General features: G+C 40.7%; 1 protein-coding gene and 1 long non-coding RNA gene across 2 annotated transcripts in view; one reads left to right on the top strand and one right to left on the bottom strand.

Annotated features, from left to right (window-relative positions):
• The first annotated feature begins 4,225 nt into the window (after nucleotides 1-4,225).
• Nucleotides 4,226-23,441, top strand: part of LOC101476118 (zinc finger protein 385D) — a 30,802-nt gene continuing 11,586 nt past the window's right edge. The window contains exons 1-6 of the mRNA XM_004548072.3: nucleotides 4,226-4,384; nucleotides 6,511-6,626; nucleotides 20,538-20,645; nucleotides 21,182-21,344; nucleotides 22,795-23,043; nucleotides 23,130-23,311. Coding sequence (XP_004548129.1) covers nucleotides 4,375-4,384; nucleotides 6,511-6,626; nucleotides 20,538-20,645; nucleotides 21,182-21,344; nucleotides 22,795-23,043; nucleotides 23,130-23,311 — 828 coding nt within the window. The 5' untranslated portion in view covers nucleotides 4,226-4,374. The remainder of the gene's footprint in view (nucleotides 4,385-6,510; nucleotides 6,627-20,537; nucleotides 20,646-21,181; nucleotides 21,345-22,794; nucleotides 23,044-23,129; nucleotides 23,312-23,441) is intronic.
• LOC143414547 (uncharacterized) lies at nucleotides 10,385-17,416 on the bottom strand. Its single transcript, XR_013095179.1, has 4 exons — nucleotides 17,106-17,416; nucleotides 12,859-12,910; nucleotides 11,661-11,756; nucleotides 10,385-11,501 (listed from the first exon to the last, which is right to left on the bottom strand). It is a non-coding gene; the product is annotated as an uncharacterized LOC143414547 (long non-coding RNA).

Below are 23,441 nucleotides of genomic sequence, written 5' to 3'. Positions count from 1 at the left end.
TTTTCCCCAGACTTGGTAATTTTATGTCAACGTGTCCACTCGCAGAAGATCTCCAGACTATGGATGTAATTGTACAAGCTCATATGGCACAACTGAGTGAATATAAATCTACAGCGGTGGTAGTTAATGACATTCTGGACAGATAGTGCTCTATCTCTGGTTCACAGATGTGCATGAGGAGCCTTTGCTGTGGTATGAGCGTGCGTGTGTGCTGCGTGCATGCTGTGTCCCCAAGCAAGACTTCTCTGCCGGAGATGATTTTGCTACAGTGAAATGACCACAAATGCTTTTATTAAGCTTCTCTCGTGAAAATATGATAGGAAGGCTCTGCACCAGGCAGTAAATGTTTAATTATACCTTGTGAATGGGGATATTTTATAGGCTGAGGAAAGACATCTGGTGTAATAATCCACACAGGCTGAGCAAGCTGCACAGGTTGAAAGCCTGGTCACCAAACCTGTAAATTTTGCTTCATCCCATGCCTATAAGGAAGGTTTATACTTACTAAATCTCTTTTAAAAAATAAATAAAATAAAAAAATACAGGTTCCTTTATTTTTTCTGAATGAAGAGGGCTGAACAGTGAAGCAGCATTTCCTTCTGCTGATTGTTCCAATTTTTTCCTAGTGTGTCAGTGTGTTTCTGACCCAACCTTGAAAGTAAGGCTCTCATCATGGTTGGAAAGAAATGGATTTAGCACAAACATGTGGTGGCTATTACTCGCATGCTACTAGACATGTGTAAGTTGTAAAAAGTGTGTCTTAAACCAGGACTCGTATATATGCTAAAGTGATAAGTGCAATGGCACCTCTGACCCCAACATGGATCTGTTTATCTCCGGCTTACGATGCCCCCCTCTCCATCCCTGCAGCACTTTGTTTCGCAGGGAAATCTTGGAGTTTTAAGTCGGAGCATCAAATCTGTACGGTTTGGGTTGTAAACTATGTTTTTCTTATGACCTTTAACTCTCATTTCTGTTGCCTTGCAGTTTCTCTTCTGCTCTCCAAATCCCACTTTCGCAAATTGTGTCTCTCACTTGGTTTCTGCCTGTCCAGAGCTCATTTTCACTTGTTTATATCCGCTTCCTGTATTTGTTTGTTTATACGCATGATCAGCAGTGATATAAGTCCTACAATCATAACACAATCCCACTCATATTTACATTTCATCTAAAGAGAAAACAAAACAGAACAAAAACCCCCAGCTGTCCTCTGTAGCCATTTTTAAAAATGGATTTTTTTCACTTCCTCACATCTAAAGTACTCCAAACACACACACGCATGCACATGACTTGAAAAATAAATTGTCAGCTTTTGAATCAAGAAAAGCAGCAATGCTTGCAGTAGAGTGACAGCAGTTTTTTTTTTTAATGTTTATTCAGCAGGATGTTTAGACTCATTAAGGAAGACTTTTAGTTATCTTTGGGGGGGAGATTCAAATACAGAAATGCATGCTAGTTTGCTGTTGTGCAGGTGGCAGACAAGGTCATGCACTAATCAGAGGTTTAGCCTTTTAGTGCCTCCACATGTACAAGTGCCATTCAGCAAGACTGAACCTGAATGAGCAAAAGAAGAGATAAAGTGGTTTGAATGCATGTCACCCACTTACATGCTTTTCACTGAATAGCAGCATCATGTGGGCATGCTTAAAAACGCATTAAATACACAACTTGCACCTGTTGCAGATTTTTTTTCGCGCCTTACTGTGTGGGTTCACAGCTACAAATGTGCACGACGTGAAAACAACGTCTGGGCGTGAGTGTGTGTGACGGCCTACATTCCTGCATCATCCCGCATCTGTCAGCAAAGAGCACACACTGATATTTCCACATCAGCTGACATCATCGCATAAATAGAATCCAAGTCAATGCCGCTGATTGCCATGGTGATGTTGTTATGGCGACCAATCAAAAAGAGAGGTGAGCTGATGGGTGCCTGTGTGTGCTCTCAAAAAAATATAAAATAAAAAGGCGCAGTGGAGGAAAAGAAAGCTGAAAATGGGCAGAGAGGTGGGTTACTGCCTCGAGTTCATCGCAAGCAAACTGTTAAAGAGTGCTTTCATCGATCTCTGTTGAAGACCGGAGGTGTTTTAGTCTCGGCTCGGCTTATCGTGGAATTAAAACGTCCTATAATTCAGTTCTCTAGATTAGTGTTTGCACATTTGTCTGCCCCCTCGTGCTTGGCTGTATCGCCTCCCCATATACTCGAGTCAATTAACTCCTTTAAAAGCCTCTAATTTCATAACGGAGCCCGTTGTGCTTGGCTGTCTGTGCTCAAGGCCCAGCTGGGGTCACAAGATTCCTTTCCAGCATGCAATTAAACAGGTTGACAGCCACAAACGAGGCTGAAAGCCTCAGCATCGGTCCACTTAACATAATATTACATACCTCAGTTGCCATGACAGCCTCAGTGTTTGTCTGTGAGTCAGTGATGCTAAACAGCTGCAGGTGTAAAGCTATTATTTCTATTATTAATTATTTATCGATCTGCTATTTGTGGGCTGCTTCGAGCTGAGTCCAGAAACAAAGTAAAGTAGGAGTGCCATTAACAGATTAGCTCTGCTGTCACAGGTGAGCTTTCTGCCTGCTCTCAAGTTTGAATTTTTGCTTTAAGTGATGACATCTGGAGAGTGGGAAGCAGGCAAGGCTGTTCTGGCACATTAGCACAATAAAGTCTTCTATCCTCAGTCATAACACCTGACTTTTGTGTAGTTTTGCTGCTCTGACCACAGCTCCACTGATCCATTTTCTTCAAGGTGGCCTGACAAAAGTTTGGCGCCAATATTTCAGAGGTGATTTCTCACCCTGGCACCACTCCTACACTGGAGGAGAAGAAGCCACGTGGCTAAAACTAGAATGTGAAACCACGGGCTTCCAAATGTGTGACACTGAGATGAAGCAAAACTTTTCAGCCATCTCCAGCAAAAGAATGGGACAGGCAATAACAGCTAGCGCACATAGCCCCCTAAAAGCCCTCGGCTCTTTCTCAGGGGAGCACAAAACGCCTGGCAGCGCGGCGAGTGACAAAAGGGGCGTGAAATTGAGTTTATGAGTAGATGTTTCCATGTCTGTATTTTCCTCCTCCTCAGCTTTTGTTCCATGTGGCTCATGAATGGAGGCGCAGTCCACATGAAATGGCTCAGGCTGGAGATACGCCCCGAGTGTAAAGACACCGCATTTATTTGCGAACAAGCACATCACACACTATTTTGTTCCACTGAATAAACACTACTGAATGACTCCGAGTGAGGCCTGTTGCGTGCCACGCTTTTGTATTATTTATGTTCACTTAATGCCTGGTTTGTGTGGCTTCTTTTTGCTTCACTTGTTAATCACACATTTGTGTGTGCCTGTCTGTTTATTACCAATTAAAATAGCCTGTGAGCACACAAAGTCTCTCTCTCTCTCTCTCTCTCTCTCTGTGTGTGTGTGTGTGTGTGTGTGTGTGTAGTTTCAGGACAGCACTTGTTGAACTGACAGCCTTCCTGAGATAAGTCTCCCTAGAGTTTTTGGATTGTGGGAAAACACATGTTGTTGTCCACTTTATTGGCACAGGGAGAAAACATGTTTGGGCTCGAGGACAAGAAAGTCAGTCTGCCAAAAGATACAGTACATCTGAGCTCTCCAAGCATTTGCGGGTGCATGCAAGTCAGAAAGACAGACAGGAGCGATCCATGTTCTTTTTAAGGATGAATGATTATAGAATTTGCAAGCTCACATTAAAGTGTGCTTGCACGTATGTGTGGCAGACTGTGATGTTTTCACCTACTGTATGTGTCCGTGTGCAGTTTCCTCTCCATGGAGCGAAAGGATGCATCTAAAAATACCATAGGCCCGAGAGGAAAAGGAGGATGGGAAAGCACTTACCAAAGCAATAAGTGGAACACAGGTCTCTCCTTTCCTTTCCCGTGCGCACCTTTCCCATGCACTTTTATTGTGGATGTGTCAACTAGAAGTTCAAATTAAACCTAAATAATTTCTGTTGTTCCAATGAGTTAAAAATGTGCCTGTTGGTTTGTGGATGCTGGCACTGAGGGTGCAGTGGTGTGTGTGGGGGTTACACAAATCCTGGGTGGTAATGTGTACCAATTAAGGTAATTTCCGGGTATTTGCCAAATTAAAACCAGACTTCTGGGAGATGTAGATACACGGACAGATTTCTACACGGATTGTGTAAAGATGAGGAGGAGGGGTGAGTAGTTGAGGAGGAGGAGGAGGAGGAGGGAATCCAGATGGGAAGGAGCAGCATCGGCGCCGGAGGAAAGAAGGAGAGAGAGGGAGAGAGACTGGAGCAGAAGACACGAAGCCTCATCTCTGCTCGGAGATGAAAGACACTTTTATCACACACTGAACAATCGGATCTCACTTGGTGCCGCAATGTATTTTGGTATGTAAACGAAGCTTTTTATTATTATTATTGTTGTTTTACATTAGTTTTTTAATAGGCTGGTAATAAGCGGAGTCACCTGTTGCTATGTTGGATTGGACGTGAGCTTCGTGAAGTCAGTCACCTGCACAGCGGTATAGACAGAGGGACTCAGCGCACAGGTTATATCACGGTGTTTTTGACTTTAAAGTCCGTTTACGCAAAAATAAGTATCGAAAATATTAGTCTATGCATAAAAGAGATGCAAAAATATAGTAACAGCATGCTGAGAGAAGACAGAAGCTACTTTACTGCGTTTCTTAGATTTCATAACTTGCATTTTAAACGGGTTTCACGATTGGGCTGTTTGATTGCTTTTGATCGTTGCCTGCAAGTTATTGATTGTCACTCCGCTGCTCTTAACAGACTGCAGTCTGTCACGTGTTTCTCAAAGGCATAATAACTTCTTTAAAGTAATCCATCCCAAAAGCAAATCAGATCAATCGCGCAACGTTGCGTGCGCGCACTCACACGTGCACCCTGCAAGACTTTAGTCAGTTAATCAGAGTAATGGCAGAGCGGATGGGTGTGTTATGATTGTGATTGCGATGATTACACACGGTCCTAAATCAAACTGTAATCAAGCTGAGAGAACATGCAAACTATAGAAAATAAGGCTCTATAATCACTCAGCACAACAAACAAGACCCTTATCAGCCATGGCCTCAACATACTCGTGCACTGTTTTTCAGGTTGCATGTGCACTTATGTACGTGCTTGGCATATATTTGAGTTTGTTTTTGATTAGACCCCCCCCCCCCCCCCCCCCCGTCACCAAAAAGTGTTTTGAAAGGGCTGATTGCTTGCTCGTATGTGTAAAAAAAACCCCTCTAAAATGATTTATTTGAGTAAATAATTTTAAAAGCAAAAGAACAAAAAAAAAAAACCAAAAAAAAAAAAACAATGACAAAGAAAAATGAAACTGGGAAGGTTGTCAAGAAAATAATAGGCCGCATTTGTACCCAGCATAATTACAGCATACAATGCATCCCCCCAGCAAGAGGTAGAAGAATCCTGCATAGCCTTTATTTAGTCAAAGAAGAAAAGTATGAAAAGTACAGTTTTACTCAAATTCTGCAGTTTTCTCTCTCTCTCTCTTTTTAAATTTCTTTTTGCTACCCAAATTTAAGGCAAGTATCTCAAAATTTTGAATAAGTTAGATAAAGTTAGTTTCTCAGTTTTGAGTTCTTTTCTTCAGATGGTTAGTTCTTGAAAATTTGAGCTAAATGAGCTAAATTTTTCACTTATGGATGACAAAAACAAAACATGTACAAGGGTTCAGTATCTTACACAAGGACACTTTGACATCCATTTCAATTCAATCTAGCACTAAATCACAACAACAGTTGCCTCAAAGCACATTTCATTGTCAGGACCCAACCATAATACAGAGAAAACTCCAGCAATCAGACCACCCTCTGTGAGCAAGCACTTGGTAACAGTGGGAAGGAAAAACTCCCTTTTAACAGGAAGAAACCTCCGGCAGAACCAGGTTCAGGGACGGGTGGCCATCTGCTGTTGCTAGAATGGAGATACTGACCACTGAGCCACTCTAAGAACTTAGGAAGTTGTACTTGATTACAGTTTACAGCAAAGTGGGTGTTTCAAAGCAACATAAGATGATTTATAGCTGTTCAGACAGAAGCTGTGCCTATTTAAGTAATTTCCAGGATCTGTGAGTGAGAGAAGACCACTAGGATCAAATATTGGTATATTTTTTCCAGTTAGAAAGCCCATGAAAGCAAATTTCATGTTTTGGGCTACAATATAGCTGGACTGATCCCAAATGCACTCAAATTGGCTCAACATCTTATTTGAATTGAAAACATTAACACAAATGATGAAAAGCATTTTATGTAATAAGGTTTAAATTCAAATAAGACAAGACAAAGATGTAAGAAAGCATAAAAAATGTATCAAAACACTGCAACCAGAGATGTTTTTGAGCACAGAATGGTTCGCTCTGGTCTATTAGCTTTTATCATCATCATCATCATCATCTCAAAGGTACCACCTCATCGCCATCGAGTCATTGCTCCATATGTTTATCTATCTGCCTGTCTCCTTCCTCCTGTGATGTCTCTCAGGTAATGTGTGCCACAGCACTCTGCCGCCGCTGGCTCGTCCCACGCTGGGCAGGACCCAGCCCTCTCCTGACCCGAAAGCCCTCCTCCCCCTCCACCTGCTGCCTGGATTCACTGACGTGAGTACTGTCAGTCATCGTAGCTGTCATGGCAACAAAGCTCTCACCACCTGCACTCTCATGCCTTTTATTATTATTATTATTATTATTATTATTATCAAAAGCAAAATTGTTCATTTTACCATACCAATGTTTTGCCTCAAGCGGAGGAGTTAATTTCGTGGAATAGTCTGCCTGCATGAAGTAAAATTTCAATGCACAGATGTATGAGCACGCTGCCTACACCTTTCCAAATATATCATCCCTAATGCAGAGAGTTGTGACATTTCCACACAACCTGGGGGGTGTGGAGCTGAATCCTTGGTATTCCTCCTGCAGAGCTTTTCTTAGAGCTGTCTGCCCCGGTGTTTGTGAAAGGTGAAGGTGGAGAGAACCAAGGCAGGCCAAGTCTAAGCCCAGAGGACTGTAGATGTGTCAGGCTGAGGGTTGATGTATGGTTTACACGGAAATCGTGTGATATCTCTTCGTATAATCCAAGGTGTTAAATGCCTTGGCTGTGTCTATAAGAGTATGCTCATAACTCCATTGAGTCTGACCAAATAACTGCTCGGAAGCAGAGCTGACAATTGTGCTTTTGTTCCTCCCTCGTCTTTACTCTTCTTTCCCATGATATGCTGTCAGATGTTTGGAAGATGTCTCAGAAGAGACACGTGAGGGTTCAAAAAGAGTGTATTTGTCTGCCTTTTGTGGCCTCTCACAGTGTAGCAGTTATTTTGCATGTGTGAGGGATTGTGTGTAGCGTCCGTCTCTTTGTCAAAAAGCCCATCTGCCACCCAGGGAGACACTGCTCTAGGTCTCGGCCCTCTTGCCTCCCATTTCACCTCGCTTTCATCCACCCCTTCCACTTTCTGTGTTGCTTGTGCTCCAACGCCCTCTTCACTTCAGCTCTCTCTTCATATGTATTTTCCACTTTGTCCCCTGCTGTCATCTTTCCTCTCGCTCATCCTCTTGTGCGCTTTTTCTCCCTTTTGCAGCTTTCAGATCCACTTCACCTTCCTTTGAACTCCTCTGTTCACTACTAAATGTAAGGCACATAATAAGAAACTTAATATTACAATATTTGTTGCTATTGCTGGGTGACCTTAATATAGCACGGACAGAAAAATGTTTTTAAATATCTCACTCATACTCTCCCTGCTGTCTTTTCCCTGTTTGTCTCTTTCTGTCATTTCTTTGATTTTACCCCATGTTCAACACATCTCCCAGTTGGCAGCCACAGAAATAGTGTAACACCTGTAAAAAGTGACTGAGCGCTACATTGTTCACTACTCTTAATGCTGAATGAGTAATGTTGGAGATTTAACTCCTTTTTTGGAAAACAAGGTTAGAGAAAGAGTATTGGCTAAAAACTTAAAATCCAGCATATCTCCACACTAAAAGCCCTCTTTGCCACCTCTGTAAACTTGAAATCTGCAATTAGCTACAGGCTATTATCTCAGTTAATTGCTAATCATTATCTCTGTAAAGTTAAAGAAAATAGTGACAGTGTCAAAAACCCACATATAGTAATTTTACTGTCAGAAATGACGAGGAAAGCAGTGAATGCCCTCACTGATGATAAGAGAATTTGATATGTGGTTAAAATATTAGCTTCTCATTACATTTTAGCATTTACATTAGCTAATTAGCTTGCCATTATGTCAACAGTTCAGTCATAACTGGCAGCCAATGTTTTTAATCGCTAATCTATTTAACAGATATTAATAGTGCTTAGTGATGTTTTGACAAAACTCTTGCTTGTTTCTTCGTCCTTGTTTCGCTTATAATTTCAACTGTTTAGCTATTTTTTTAGCTTATAATTGATAACTTTTGATTCATAATGTTAGCTAGCTCCTCAACTGTTTAACTTTTCATTTTGTTTATTCCACTAACAGTTTATTATGTTATGCATTTTTTAATCTATACTGTTAAGTTACTAGAAACATTAAAAGAGAGTAGAAGTTGAGGGACTGTAGTTAGTAGCTAGTAGCTTCAATAGTTCATCCATATTGTGCGCTAACAGTTTCCAGAGTGAGGTCCTTTAAACAAATGTTTTGTTCGTTAGAAATATTTTTCAGACTCATCTATTCTTAATGTAACCATTCACACCGACCATGTAATTTCACTGGATGTTTTGTAGCATTTATTTTTCCAAATCTGACCAATCACTGCATTTGGCAATATGTGCGCTCATAACTCAAATTAATACCAGTACTGAATGTATTTGAGATGGAAATATTAAAATATTCTATTATACCACAGACACACTGCTAGATGCTGCTCCAGGTCAATCATTCTCTGAAATTATTTCTCTCCTTCCTCAAACTCTGCCCCAACTCTGCCAACAAGAGCTCAAATGGCCCCACTGAGATCCTGAAATATGTACGAAAGCAGTCGTGGTAAAGCTTCAACTCCTGGATCAAACCATAAAATTCTCCCTGCTGCTGTCTTTTTGTGAGAATTAGATGAACCCAGAATCTTAGTTTCTTACTTTCCTTGTTTAGAAACATCATGACCAATTCATCATTGCTTGATGGTCACTTCATTTTTTTCACTGTTTTTCGAGGCTGAATTGTGCGTATACGTTACACGGCTTGGATTGGAATTTTGGATTGGAAAATTTTAGCTTTAATTTTAGCTACCTCTACAATCTATTATCATTTGTTATGGAAGCTTGTTTCTGCCACTGGGAAAAAAATAATTGACATACAGAGATAATTTTAAATTTCTGAATATCTCAAAATTTCAACTTGCTCACTATCTCAAAATGTAACAAAAATCGAGATGTTAAGTTGAAATTCGAAGGTACAAACCTTAAATTTTGACTTTGGACAACAAACTAAAATTTTCTTCAGTGGCAGAAACAAACTAACATAATTTATAAATGAAGTTTGGATATCTTTTTCTAATACTTATGTGTTAATTTTAGTTTTTCTTCTCAAATCTGTTCAGATGTACTTTAAAAAAAAAATTCAGAGCATTTTAATTTCTCTTTTGTCATTTTAGTTGAACTAATCCTGCTGTACTCCCTTTGGGTTATGCAGACATAATCTCATTTGTGAATCGCTGAACTCTTTCGGTTTTGCTGTCTTTATTAAATAAATTAAACCTCTGAGGTCCCCATATCCTTCAGTTGCTTTTGAGTGTTTGGAATGAGCTGAACGAAAATAAAATATCGTCTAGAACGTATTTTGTCAGAGAATTGTCTTGCTCCTCTGAATCGAACCTGTGGGTGTGAAGTAAGTGGGCACGCAGCTGAACTCTGACGGCCTGTGTTTTCTTCTGAAATGTGTCTCTTTATGTGTGGGTTCTTCGTGTGTGTGTATTTGTGTGTAAGCAGTGCATTCACTTGTGTGCTTTGGCCTCCATTAAACTCTGCACAGGAGTTTGTTTGGTGCCCACACTGAAAAAAATGTTTTGTTCAATTTACTCAATTTTTTTATGACAAGTGGTTGCACGAAATAAATTTGTTTGAATCCAGAAATATTTTTTAAGTACACTGAATTTAATTTAAGCAAGTAAAACCAACATATATTTTTAAGCTACTTTAACTTAACTGTTGTGGATACGTCTTAGTCAAATATTATTAGTAAGTCCAACTAAGGTCGTGTTAAATGTACCAGAATAATTTGTTTCCTTTACACTTATGTCCCAAACTTATATTCAAATCAATCAAATTGTTAATTTCTCTCTATTTCAATTAAGTTAAGTTTACTTAAAAAAATATTGCTTACCCTGATTTGTAGTTTTTAAAAACGTCAATAATGAAAACTACAACATTCTTTCACATCATTTATTAATGCAAAATTTGTTGCAAACAGAATAAGAATCCACATCTCTAAGGGAAATTGCTGCAATTTGTATAATACAAATTACAAAACTTTTGCCTATGAACTAGTAGCTTTAAAAAGCTGTATTCAAACAAAACAGAAACAACAGACAAGAGAAATGTTAACCAATGTTTCTCTTCCTCTAAAAAAGAAAAAAAACAAACAAACTCCTTACATAAAAGAATAAAACACTACCAGCAGTATAATGTATCACAATTAGAAACTGATGCATCCACAAACTAACCAGTTTCAGACTTGCTGTTCTGCGATCCATATTTAGAAATTGCATTTTAATAAGGTAATTAGACTTAAAATTAAACTTGTGTTTTCCTTACTGCTTATTGACCACTGTCTTAACATTCTAGTCCTTCCTTGAAGATTCTGAATGTTTTACATATTTTCTGACCTAACATACTCGCTTCAAAACAATTAAGTCTTTAAAGTGTTACCAGTGTGCTGCAGTGTGGTAATCATGAATGGTTTTTTTTTTGTTTTTTTTAAATTCGGTTGAGTTAACACTGATTATACGCAGGGCAGCAGCTATAACTGAATAATTACAAAGTTGCTCTTCAAGCTACTCAAATGTACCACATGTGAAACATTCATTATTGAAAGTTAAAATGTTCAATCGAAACATAACACAGAACAAATGATGGTTGTACAAGAGTTTCACTCCTATTCACAAGAGCACCAGTCATTGGTAATTTACATAACAGCATTCTCTTGATGTGTTATTTTAGAAATCTTCCTATCCAGTAGCAATTTTGTTCTTCAGCCCAAAGACTTTGGGGGAGAGCTTTTCACCATCGAATCCCATCAACACTTTCTAAATGAATTCATAATAGTCCTTCAATTCCTTGGGGAAGGCTAGGTTTAGTGCATAGATTACTCCAAGCATCAATGCACAAGCTTGCGCCAGAGATCCAATGTTGTCCATGACTATCTCCCCTTCAACAAATATTCCAATGTCATCATAATGTCCATTTTGTCCATCCTCCCTGTTGATGACATAAATGCCCATGGTGTGCTTCTTCAGGTCTCTCTGGATATCATCTCCTTCAATGTCCTAAACACTTAATAAAAAGGTAAAAGAAAAAACAATTAACTCTACAATTAAATTCCAATCTAGTCGTATTACACACACACACACACACACACACACACAGATATCTATCTAAAAAGTGTGTGTATAGATGACTTGCTTACAATGACTTAAATGACTTACAAAGAACTCCCGAATAAGGCTTCCGTCCTCTTCACCAAGGTAGAGGCAAAGTGCCCTGAGAACTGCTTCCTTTTTCACTTTAACATCACTTTCAGCCTGTTTAAAGAGAGTTGCTGATTAAACCAATTTGGAAAAAAGAACAATGTCTGACATTCGCAATAAGTAAATTTTATCATATGTCAGTTCAAACATAGTAAATAAAATTTATATATGAAATTTCAAAATTTAAATTGCTTGGCTGGTCACCTAAAACGGCTTATTGGACTCACCAGTGACCTGCCACTTAAGACAAAAGAAATCCAAATAGAATTTGCAATATTCAGATTTACCTCTTGCATGATATCACACACACACACACACACACACACACACACACACACACACACACACACACACACACACACACACACACACACACAGAAGACTGGTGCTTAATCATTGGTATGATTATTTTGTTATTTCTTCATTAAATGCTACAATGCAATTGCCATCACTTCATAAAGCATGATTATCATATGGGTTAGTATACAGTGCATGAAGGATGTTACTACTGTTAATCAAAGAAGAAATGAATGGCATCAGTCCATTTAACGGGTTTAAAGGGTTTTAAAAAGCAGATATTTGTCTGTTTCAGGTGGTTGGCAACACATTTTCCTGTGCTCTTTGTCCACTGGTGGGAGTGTCTCACCTGTGAGGTCAGCGGGGCAGAACTCTGCCATCAGCAACAGAGAGCAGAGAAAATTTAGATGTGCAACTAAAAACATGCTTGCCATGTAAGCCCCAAACATCTCTGAAATTGCTCTGCAAACTTCAGAGTACTTATACTTCAGGAGTCCTGTGGGTACCGTAAAGACTCATGTATGCAAACAAACCACATTTTTTTTTGCAATCTGATCCTTTTTCTCTTGGCTGTTTCCTTCAGGGATCACCACAGTGAATGATCCACCTCCATCTAACCCTATGCTCTGCATCCTCTTAACTCACAAGAACTAAATTCCTGTTTTTCATTTCACTTTCGCAAGTTTTTTTTTTCTTTTGTCCTGGATAAAAGAAATTTAATCATATATATTAATTGATATTAATTAATATCAATATTAATAATCACAAGAACCCTTAAGATGAGATAGATAAACTTGTCCCTGCAATACTGTGACAAATACTGTTGTGATAAATATGTAAGGAATTTGCATGTACTTACCAAAATAACACCATCTTCTTGAATAAACAGTAACACATAAGGGGAAGAAAATCTGCCAGAAAAGGAAGACAAATAAAAAAAAATAAACTTTAGAAAGACAAACAATTACCGTTTCCAAGCCATTAGTGCATTACTTCATGATACTCCCTTGTAACAAAACAAATCTTACTTGTGCCTCTGTGCAAACTACAGATGGCACGATACCACTTTTTTATGTCCGATACCGATATCATAAATTTGATTATCTGCCGATGCCGATATGAATCCGATATAGTGTATTTTATAATAAATAAAACTGTTTTTATAAATATTTTGCTGCATTTTGTATAAGTTCATACTCAGTTTTAAAAACAAAACATTAAAGCTATTCTGTTATACCTGTATGCAAAAAATACACTGCACCCAAAATATTTTATACTTCAGCAATACTGATCAACCTAAAAAACGTACACCATCCTCCTTATTCAGGTATTCTAAACAGTACATAGAAATATTAAACTAACTAATAGGACTGCCAACCAGAGATGGGCAGTAACGCGTTACTTGTAACGCGTTACTGTAATCTGATTACTTTTTTCAAGTAACGAGTAAAGTAAGGGATTACTATTGCAAAATCGGTAATTAGATTACCGTTACTTTCCCGTAGGAACGCTGCGTTACTGCGTTACTAAAACCGTGATTTTTTTTGCGAGAATGTCTCATGACAGTGACGTAAGCAAGTGCGACGTTGGTGACAGCAGCTGTGTGCAGATCAACAATGGATAATATATCGAGTGCGGGAGAGAGTATGAGCGTGCAGCGTTTAAAGTGTGGAAGTACTGACCTTACTTTGAGTTTGATTCCATAAAAAGTGACAAAAACATTAGCGTCCATCGTGCGTGGGAAGAAAACTTCTTTTTACAGCGAAAAAAACCCCTAAACTTCCAAGCAAGCACCGAGTAGCTACGACGTGATGGGAAATTCACAGAGACACTCGCGCGGATTCAACTGACTGCAGCACACCTGCACCAGGGTAACCCTCCGCCTACCCTGCTCCTGCTTTACAGGTGAAAATAGAGCAAAAGGACCGCTGAGTCTTTGACTTTATTTATTTTCTGCTGCGTTTTACTTGCATCTGTTTGAAAGAGTGAGTGAAAACACAAAAAATATTTTATTTTATGTGCTGGAATGTGCAGAAAATAGGTTTAAATGTTAAACTCATTTATTCAAGTCAGAGAATGTTGCATATAATTAAATGTTTTGCTTGATGCATAAAGTTAAAAGATTAAAACTGATAAAACAAGTTTTAAAAAGAGACTTTTCCATTTGATTACATTTTGTATGATGGATTATGCAGAAAAAGTAGAATTGGGCTGAAAGATCTATCACTTTATCACCTCTTCAGGTTGTAAATCGTGTTTTTAAAAAGTAACTAAGTAACTAAGTAATTAATTACTTTTGAAAATAAGTAATCAGTAAAGTAACGGGATTACTTTTTTGGGGGAGTAATCAGTAATTAGTTACTGATTACTTTTTTCAAGTAACTTGACCAACACTGCTGCCAACTCCCAGCAAAAATATTAGGAAACCACCCCGCACCCTTCGCCTGATAATGCTTAATTGACGTAATCTACTTTAATGCACAGAAATCAATTATTTTTCTATAATAATTAGATTCAACATTTTTCTTCAATACAGTTGCAGACAGCGCAGACAGCGTACCTTCCCAAAGGAAAAAGTGCTATATGTACTACTATTACTAGGGCATATATTAGACTTAATATTTACTACATACAATAATGGATCTCTATACATTTAACCAGATCACCACTTTGGTAGTAAGATTTAGAATAATTATTTATTAAAAGCTAGACATTTTAAATGAGAATAAGAAAGAAAATTATGCCTTTGTGTCTCCCTTTCCCTGTTAATGCCCTACCTGGCCCCCTGGCAAAACTTTGCTAGATCCGCCCCTGCACAGTTACCAGATGTCAGCTACATAGAAAAGGATCCTGGTGTTATTTGTCTCTCATAAACAGTTCATAACTTCCCTTCAACTCATTCACGTGACCTAAAATGTAAACCTGTTTCTTCATTACCTGTTCAGCTCTAATGATTCAGTAAAAACTTCTCCTGGTTTCACCTTCATGTTTCCTTCTCACCACATATCCAAACTATCATGACCAGCAGCTATTACGGCTGTGGCTCCAGAAAACATAAGCGGATACTAGAAGTAATATTAAAAAAATTCTAGCAACAGCTTATCAAGCTTAAACGTGCTGCTGTTGTTTATCTGCCGTTTTCCTCTTTCTAGCGCAAACTGTGTGACTAACAAATGAGAGAGACTAGCGACAGAAAAGCCGATCACCTGATAATCGATCAGTTTCATGATTGAAGTAGCAACAGGAGAGGGAGGGGGGAGAATGAGGGAAGAAGTTTTAGCTGTTCAGCATGAAGACACCGAATAACTCCAGCTTTGTGTCTTTTTTCATTGTAGCTGAAGTATAAAACAAATCGCTTCCTTTCCCCCTCAATACAAAACTCCGACAGCCAGTCCAGCTGTGGCTCCATACATCGGTTGTTAAGCTCAACATGGAAATACTATGCAAACATAAAGAGATGAACTTACACACTTGCTTTACTTCTCTGTGTTAGTTTTCTCTGAGATTAAATGCAGCGGTTTGGAAGCACGTAGCGAGGCTTCAAATGCTAAACCAGGCCGCTGACAGGTCTTGCACTCAACAGCTCTATCAAGTGAAGCAACTTCTTTTCTGAGTTAATTTCAGTCCTGACAAACCTCACTCTCAGTGCCTTTTGATCTCACATTTTTGGCAACCACTGAGTTATTCTCCTCCACAGTTTACAACCATTATTTTTTTCTGCACAAAAGACGTTGTGCAACGCCAATCCTACTTATTTCCTACTGCACCCCTGACTGTGCAGGTGCGTTCAGAAGCCCCCTCCCCCGCCCGACTATTCCTTAATGCCAATGTTGTGGCGGGAGGGACGATTTCTCCACTTAAAACTGCAGGCGACTGTACAGTGAACTTTACAGCTAACTACAGAGAAATTGCCTCGTTCCATAATTTGTTAGTACAACGTGTGCCACAAGAACTAAGCTAAAAACATATGACATTTTAACGCATCAATACAATTACTGAACAGAACCGGTTCTGTTCATAATTTTTATGGACAGGATTTCTAGGCGCAGCCAAGTGGCGGAGGGCTTTCGCTTTGGTGGCCTCAGAATCTCATCTCTGATTTTTGCGGATGATGTGGTTCTGTTGGCTTCATCGGGTGAGGGCCTCCAGCTCGCACTGGAGCGGTTCGCAGCCGAGTGTAACGCAGCGGGAATGAGGATCAGCACCTCCAAATCTGAGGCCATGGTTCTCAGCCGGAAAAGGGTGGAGTGCCCACTCCGGGTCGGGGATGAGTTCCTGCCCCAAGTGGAGGAGTTCAAGTATCTCGGGGTCTTGTTCGCGAGTGATGGGAGAAGGGAGCTGGAGATCGACAGACGGATTGGGGCTGCGGCTGCAGTAATGCGGACGCTGCACCGGTCAGTCGTGGTGAAGAGGGAGCTGAGTGTAAAAGCGAAGCTCTCAATTTACCGGTCGATCTACGTCCCTACCCTCACCTATGGCCACGAGCTGTGGGTAGTGACCGAAAGAACGAGATCGCGGATACAAGCGGCGGAAATGAGCTTCCTCCGAAGGGTGGCTGGCCTCTCCCTTAGAGATAGGGTGAGAAGTTCGGCCATCCGGGAGGGGCTTAGAGTAGAGCAGCTGCTGCTCCACATCGAAAGGAGCCAGCTGAGGTGGTTCGGGCATCTGGCAAGGATGCCCCCTGGGCGCCTCCTGGGCGAGGTGTTCCAGGCATGTCCCACCGGGAGGAGGCCCCGGGGCAGACCCAGGACACGCTGGAGAGATTATATCTCTCGGCTGGCCTGGGAACGCCTTGGTATTCCCCCGGACAAGCTGGAGGAGGTGGCTGGGGAGAGGGAGGTCTGGACCTCTTTGCTTAGGCTGCTACCCCCGCGACCCGACCTCGGATAAGCGGATGAAGATGGATGGATGGATGGAATACAATTACTCTTTTAATAGAGCAGTAGCTAATAGAGCACATAGCTAGCTTAAGTCAAATTCATGACAAAGTTCAGAGGTGTACAACTACTTAGACTTCTTTCTCCATGTGCACACGTCTTAAAGAGTCAACATGCTTTGACTGAGGTAAAAAAATAAAACAAAAACGACCGTAAAAGGTTTACTTACCGAAGCTAGACCACCTTTATATGAAGTTGTGCGATTAACTTGAGCCCGCTTGCAGCACACAAAGAGTCCGCTTCTTCAGTCCGCGTGCAAAATGGTGGCCTGTCCTAACGCATGCGCAAAATGGCCCAGCAGGAGGCTATGAAAAACATACTTAAGCATTTTGAGCTACATTTAATTAACTAAAATTAATTGGATTAAAACGCAGGGAATGTATTCTGGAGTTACTCGAATTATATATGTAGACAGGAATTACTCATTTGAATTGAAAAGATATACCAAAATATAATATGCTATATTTAAAAGGAGACAATATCACTTTTTTCAGTGCACATGTGCGTTGTCATGACTACAGGGTTGCAGGCATGTGTGCGGATGCTTGTCGTGATTCAGGGACCTCTGCTTTTAAAACTTGGACTTCAGAAGCTTGGTTGGCTCGCATTCTTTTTATTTCTTTCGTTTTGGAAACAAAAAAACCCAGATATTGTTTCCAAGAATAAAATAATTGAAATGACAAAGAGCCCAAAAGCAGCAGCTCATTCGTCAGAACTCACTCCCTTTAGGTGTTTGACGTCAGACATTCACACATACCTGTCATGCTGGTACACAGTGTAAATCCAGGAGCATTCATCATTATAAAGTTAGAAGTCTGCTTTACTTCACTTGGCCATATGTTTCAGCCATAACTGACTCCCTGGAGCAGAGCATGTCTGACATGCTGACACCCTGTGTGCGAGGAGGTTTCTGGAGGGAATATGCTGGATATAATTGATGCTGTGTGGTGGATGTGATGCCTTTATTTAGTGTACAATCCACTGAATGTACTGCTTTCCTTTCTCTTCATGAGCTCACAGTGGCAGATTTGTTTCTGCATGTGATATATGTATTTGTGCGAGTGTTTGTGCAAAACAAAACTGAAGAGGCAATGAGTAAGAAGGGCAAACTGACTTTGCTGCAGGTGCTAGTCCATCGTAGTGCCGAGTGGGAGTGGAGGGTAAGAGGGTGACTCCACGGGGAACCGGGAAGGTGACTTTGATCAGACGCAGGCGAAGGGAGAGGGTTCAGAGGTAAGCAGATGGAGGGGTGAAGTGAGGAACGTGTGATGGAAGGTCAGGAGGAGATACAGGAACCTTGGGGCTGTGGAGCAAGGAGGGAGCGAGCGGGCTGTTAGCTGATGTTAAACTGTTCGATCTCATTCACAGAAACATAAAAAAGATGTCAAAAATACTCTCACATAAAGATGTTTGTCACACGTTACATGACAGATTTAGTCCTTTGCTTTGTTTCTTAAATTTCTACGACTTTTTGCATTTTACACATGATACACGTGATATATGTTTGTTTTTATGTAAGGTTGCTGGAGTTTTCTATAGACAAACAGCTGCAGGGAAACAGGGAGATAAGAGACTTGCGACTGCACAGATACATTCCAGTGTAGCAGCCCAGAGTGATGATCAAAGAAAAGTAGTGAGAACACACACACACAGACACGCACACCCAATGTTGAGTTTTTCACTTTTGAAGAACGTGTTCAGGTTTGGCTCTAAAGAAACAAGGTACATCTCCACTGCAGTGCTATACTGAGGGTTCTCTGGGGTTAGAGGACTAGCTGGCTGACCCATAAGAATGCATAAATTTTTACTTTTACCACTAACCAGATTTCCATAAAACCCCCACTCCACACTCCCCACTCCCCGCCCACTTTGGCTGCTTATATGGCCTCCTACATTTCATCTCAGGTAATAGTCTTGTTTTGCTCCACAAAGGCCAGTTGGGTTTTATTACACTGAGTAGTTTTGCTCATTACAGTTTCCAGCAATGTCCAGCAGTGCACAGTGTTGTGTGGTCAGATAATGGTATTGTGTTCACGCATATATGCAAAGGCATGGACAGGTTTACTGCCTCTCTCTTACACGCATAAATAAAAGTAGTCTGGGGGGGTGAAAAAGTCTGAAACTTCATTAGCTGATCTGCAGTACGAGGCTACACAAACATGATTATGCTGCACGCAATTTAAAGCTATTTAACTTAGTTTTCTTAATATGGTAATGGTTTCTCGCTGTTCAGTTGGAAAGACCATTTGCACGTTTGGTGTTATGAAGTCTTCCTGGAACAGGGCTGTGTGAGTAAAACTCTCACCCCTGCAGGTTTTAAAGGTGCCTGTAAAAGGTTTTGTGTTTTCTCTGTTATGGATAGCAAAGGCTGTGGCACATGGCTTCAAGGTGGTCTGAGTGGACTGCAACAGTGATGTGCAGAAAGAAGGGCAGGGCCATTTTACCACTGTGCAGCATCCCTTTTTATTTTAACAGTCTGTAAATGTCTGGGAACTGAGGAGAGTAGCTGCTGTTCAACAGTCCTCTGTGGGGTTTTTTGTCCATCCATCCATCCATCCATCCATCCATCCATCCATCCATCCATCCATCCATCCATCCATCCATCCATCCATCCTCCCTCCACTTCAGAAATTGTACAGAGATTTCTTCAGATTCTCTGAATCTTTTGATGATATTGTGCAATGTAGATAATGTGGTATTCAATCCCTTCACAATTTTACGTTGAGTAACACTGTTCTGAAATTACTCCTCAATTTGTAGACACATCTTTCAGCAGGTTGGTGCACCGCAGCCCAGTTTTAGAGATTAGAAACTTTGCATCACTAAGATATCTCATGTTACTGCCTTATTGCCAGTTAACCCAATTACTAGCAAAAAGTTCCTCCAGCTGTTTCATTTTAGCACCACCTACTTTTCCAGCCTTTTCTTGCTCCTGTGCCAACTGTTTTGAGATCTGTTGCTATATTTTTCATGAAATACCAAATGTCTCAGTTTAACATTTGATGTGTTTTCTATATTGTGGTGTGAATAAAATACGTTAAACACAGTGCACTGAATTTTTCAGGATTGGCTTTGCTCTTCAGAGTGCTTATGGCCACAAGGGCAAAAAGCTTTACCACACGTGACCATTTGGAACATGTGGAGAAAACCTGTGGGCAGCAGACAAGTGCGTTATGCTGCAGAGTGGTGTGACAGGTTTCATATAAACATTTTGAATCCTGTTCTATCCCATGAAAACAGTTCAGTGTCAGTGTAATTAATCCCAGCTGAAATGACCAAACAGACGGCACTGTGAAAGCTTTTCTAAGTCACGTTACATCATGTCAGTCAAGATGATATGTTGGTATTTGTCTCGGGCAAGCTGAGGCAGCAGAGAGCACGTGGTTTGCTGTGTTGTTGATTTCACTGATAGATGTGTGAACATCAATATTGTTATGTTTATGGGCACCAACACCCTTAGTAGGTCCTAAAAGATTAAATTACCTGCTGATAGCATGACATTTAAAGAGGAGATCACTTTTTACTACCTAACTCAGTCAAGTCTGTTAGAGCATAATCCAAAACCAGTTCAGACATAACTTTTCACTTTTCCTTGTTGCAGATGGATCATATACATAAAGCTCTGATTGGCCCAGGCTTCGGGCTAACGTCACACTTAATAAGAAAGCCCAGTTCCTGCGGCGTCTGTCGTCTTAGATTCAACTCTGAGGTGGGCGATGCTGTGTGGGAAACACATGCTTTGTCAGTAGTTTTTTGTCTTTCAAGGTGCGCTTGTTTTTCTCACACACACCCTTACATGACAGTTGAACCACAGAGAAGACCTGCCCTTACACATGGCTGTCTTACTGGTTTTGAAGGTTTAAAGCTTTCTTACTTAATTACTGGGTCAAATGTGAACTCCCCTGATATTTGATCTTGGTAGAAAATTCTGTATCATTTTGTATTATTTGTGCCATAGCATGACTCATAAGAAAGCAACTCAACAACTGCAAAGTACTGTCACGTATTGTACGGAAATCTTTGTAAAAATGTGGAAAAAGTGCACATAGTGCTGCACTTATTTACTTTAACGACTTACCACTTGATTACTTACTACACTGGCAAAAGTAAGCAAGTCAGAGAATGATAGCTTTCTGCAGTTTTTCCATTCATATTCAAGTCATGCATTGTTGTGTAAAGTAAAGATAGCCACTTTACTGCATGAAGCAAAATCTTTTTTTTTTTCTTTTGCTGTTGGGCATCAAGGCTCAGGCGTCCTCCCATTATACCGGCACAAAGCATGCGAAAAAGCTGTTAGCTCTGGACGCCCCAGATTCAAAGATCAGGACCTGTGAACCGGTCTCCAAGGAAACTGCAGTCCTGTTGTCATCGTGCTCACGGCCCTCCAGCTCTGACACAACATCAGGAGGTGAGTGCATTTCTGCAACCATGCATGCACACATGTGCACAGACATCACGCGCATGACACCGTTAGCCATATGAATGCACGGCTCAGACCTTCTTTTTCTAGTCACGACCTTAACTCTTTGATGTGATAAACCACCTGCTGCTTTGGGTTGCACGGTGAAGTGATTAAAGGTTGGGCATTATCCTCTGCTTCTTCTTCGTGTCTACATTTTCTGACCTCATTCAGTGGTCTCCTGAGATCAAAAGAGCATTGAAAATGCGTTGAATATGATCTGTGGGTAGCTCTCCTCCACTATGTATGAGTGTACGTTTGCTCAAGGGCCTTGGGCACATGTGCGTCTGCAGGCATGCAAGTGTGGCGGCGTGTCAAAGCACAGACTGCTTTCCAGCGTTTGTTTATATTTGTGCCAGTGCTGATGTGCTACTTTTGCACATGCGTGGGCGTTTAAGGATTGAAAATAATGCATTTTGCCACAGCTAAAGAAGAAATATTCTTGACAACGCCGACAGGAGAGTTTGTTTTCGAGAAAGTGAGAGGGTGAATGATAATTTCAAGAGTTTCGAGGAAGTGGATGAGAAGCAGGAGCGCTCTCTGAAGATTACTTTAGTGAGAGAGTGGGGAATCAGTGGTAACAAACAGACACCCACTCAGTGAGGCAGAGCTAATAATCATTGTTATTAACAGAGAGTGAATCCTTAAATCTGCACACGCTCCTCTGTGGGAAAGTGGGCACCACAAAAGATAACAGAGTCAAATCATCTCTATACAAAAGTGTCCGTTTAAGTGCCGCGAGGCAGAAACTCAGGAGAAATCATTGATTATTAGTGTGATTAGAGAGGTTGATGGAGCTCATAATCATGTGTAGCCTGCTGAGCTTTTATCTTTCTCTTATCATAAAGAATTCAGGAATTTCATAGAAGTGGAAAAATCTTCACGTTTGTCTTCCTTAGTGCTCATTCTTGCCAACAGGATTTTCCCTAATGCATTTTTTTTTGGGGGGGGGGGGGGGCTTTGAAGCTTCAGCAGTAATCAACAGAAAAAATTCAAAGTTTCCCATCTGAATTTAATACCCCAACACTGTCTGACAAAATCACCACACGCGTAAGTTTAAAAGCTTTAAGGTGCTGCTGCGCTGTGCCGCTCTGTGAACAGAGCACAGAGCGAGGGAGAGCGAGCCGTGGAGAGCAAGACCTCGTAGACTGAGATTCTTCACTGGCCATAAAAGTTGATAAATGTGTACTAAATCTAGAAATTATGTTGCTAAGATGGCTACAGTGTCTTAACTAAATCACCACAAATCCATTTATTTCTTCAGTCTACAGAAAAAAAATACACATTCAAGCAAGCACATTCAAATATCACAGTTAAGAACTGAATATCTACCCAGACGATGAATATCCAAACAGTCAAATATTAAAGTATAACCTTACTTTCCCCTCCTTTGTTTTAGAGCCTTCATCGCTGAACCCTACCTCAGAAATGGCACCATCAACCAGTGGCTCCACTGAAACTGTGAAAGCACCTTCTGACCCTTCCTTGTCACCCATTTCAAGGACAACAGAGAAAGAGGCACCAAAAGATGGAGAGGCAGAAGCTCCAGGAGAGGAGACCGAAGAAGCAAAAGCTATTCGTCTTCTGTACTGCTCTCTCTGCAAGGTGGCTGTCAACTCAGCCTCCCAGCTTCAGGCCCACAACAGTGGTGAGAGGCAGTCGCTGCCACGGCCAGACTTTGCCCACATGAAGCGTGTTTCTATACTTTGTTGATCTGACTTTATATCTGCTCAGGCACCAAGCACAAGACCATGCTCGAGGCCAGAAGTGGCGATGGAGCCATCAAATCCTTCCCCAGGATGGGGGTCAAAGGCAAGATGGCTGCACCATCTGAGTCATCGACAGGACTCCAGAATAAAACTTTCCACTGTGAGATCTGCGACGTGCACGTCAACTCTGAGACTCAGCTCAAACAGGTGATCCGTGCAATAAGTTTTTTATTTCATATTTATATCCTGTTCATAGCCTGTACATAGCTTGTACTCACTACAGCCTGTACATACTTAGTTATGGAATATTCATAACATACTTCATACCGTGTACATT

This window comes from Maylandia zebra, linkage group LG22 (assembly GCF_041146795.1).
Source record: "Maylandia zebra isolate NMK-2024a linkage group LG22, Mzebra_GT3a, whole genome shotgun sequence".
NCBI classification, from domain to species: domain Eukaryota; kingdom Metazoa; phylum Chordata; class Actinopteri; order Cichliformes; family Cichlidae; genus Maylandia; species Maylandia zebra.
This window is presented reverse-complemented; position numbering and strand designations above follow the sequence as displayed.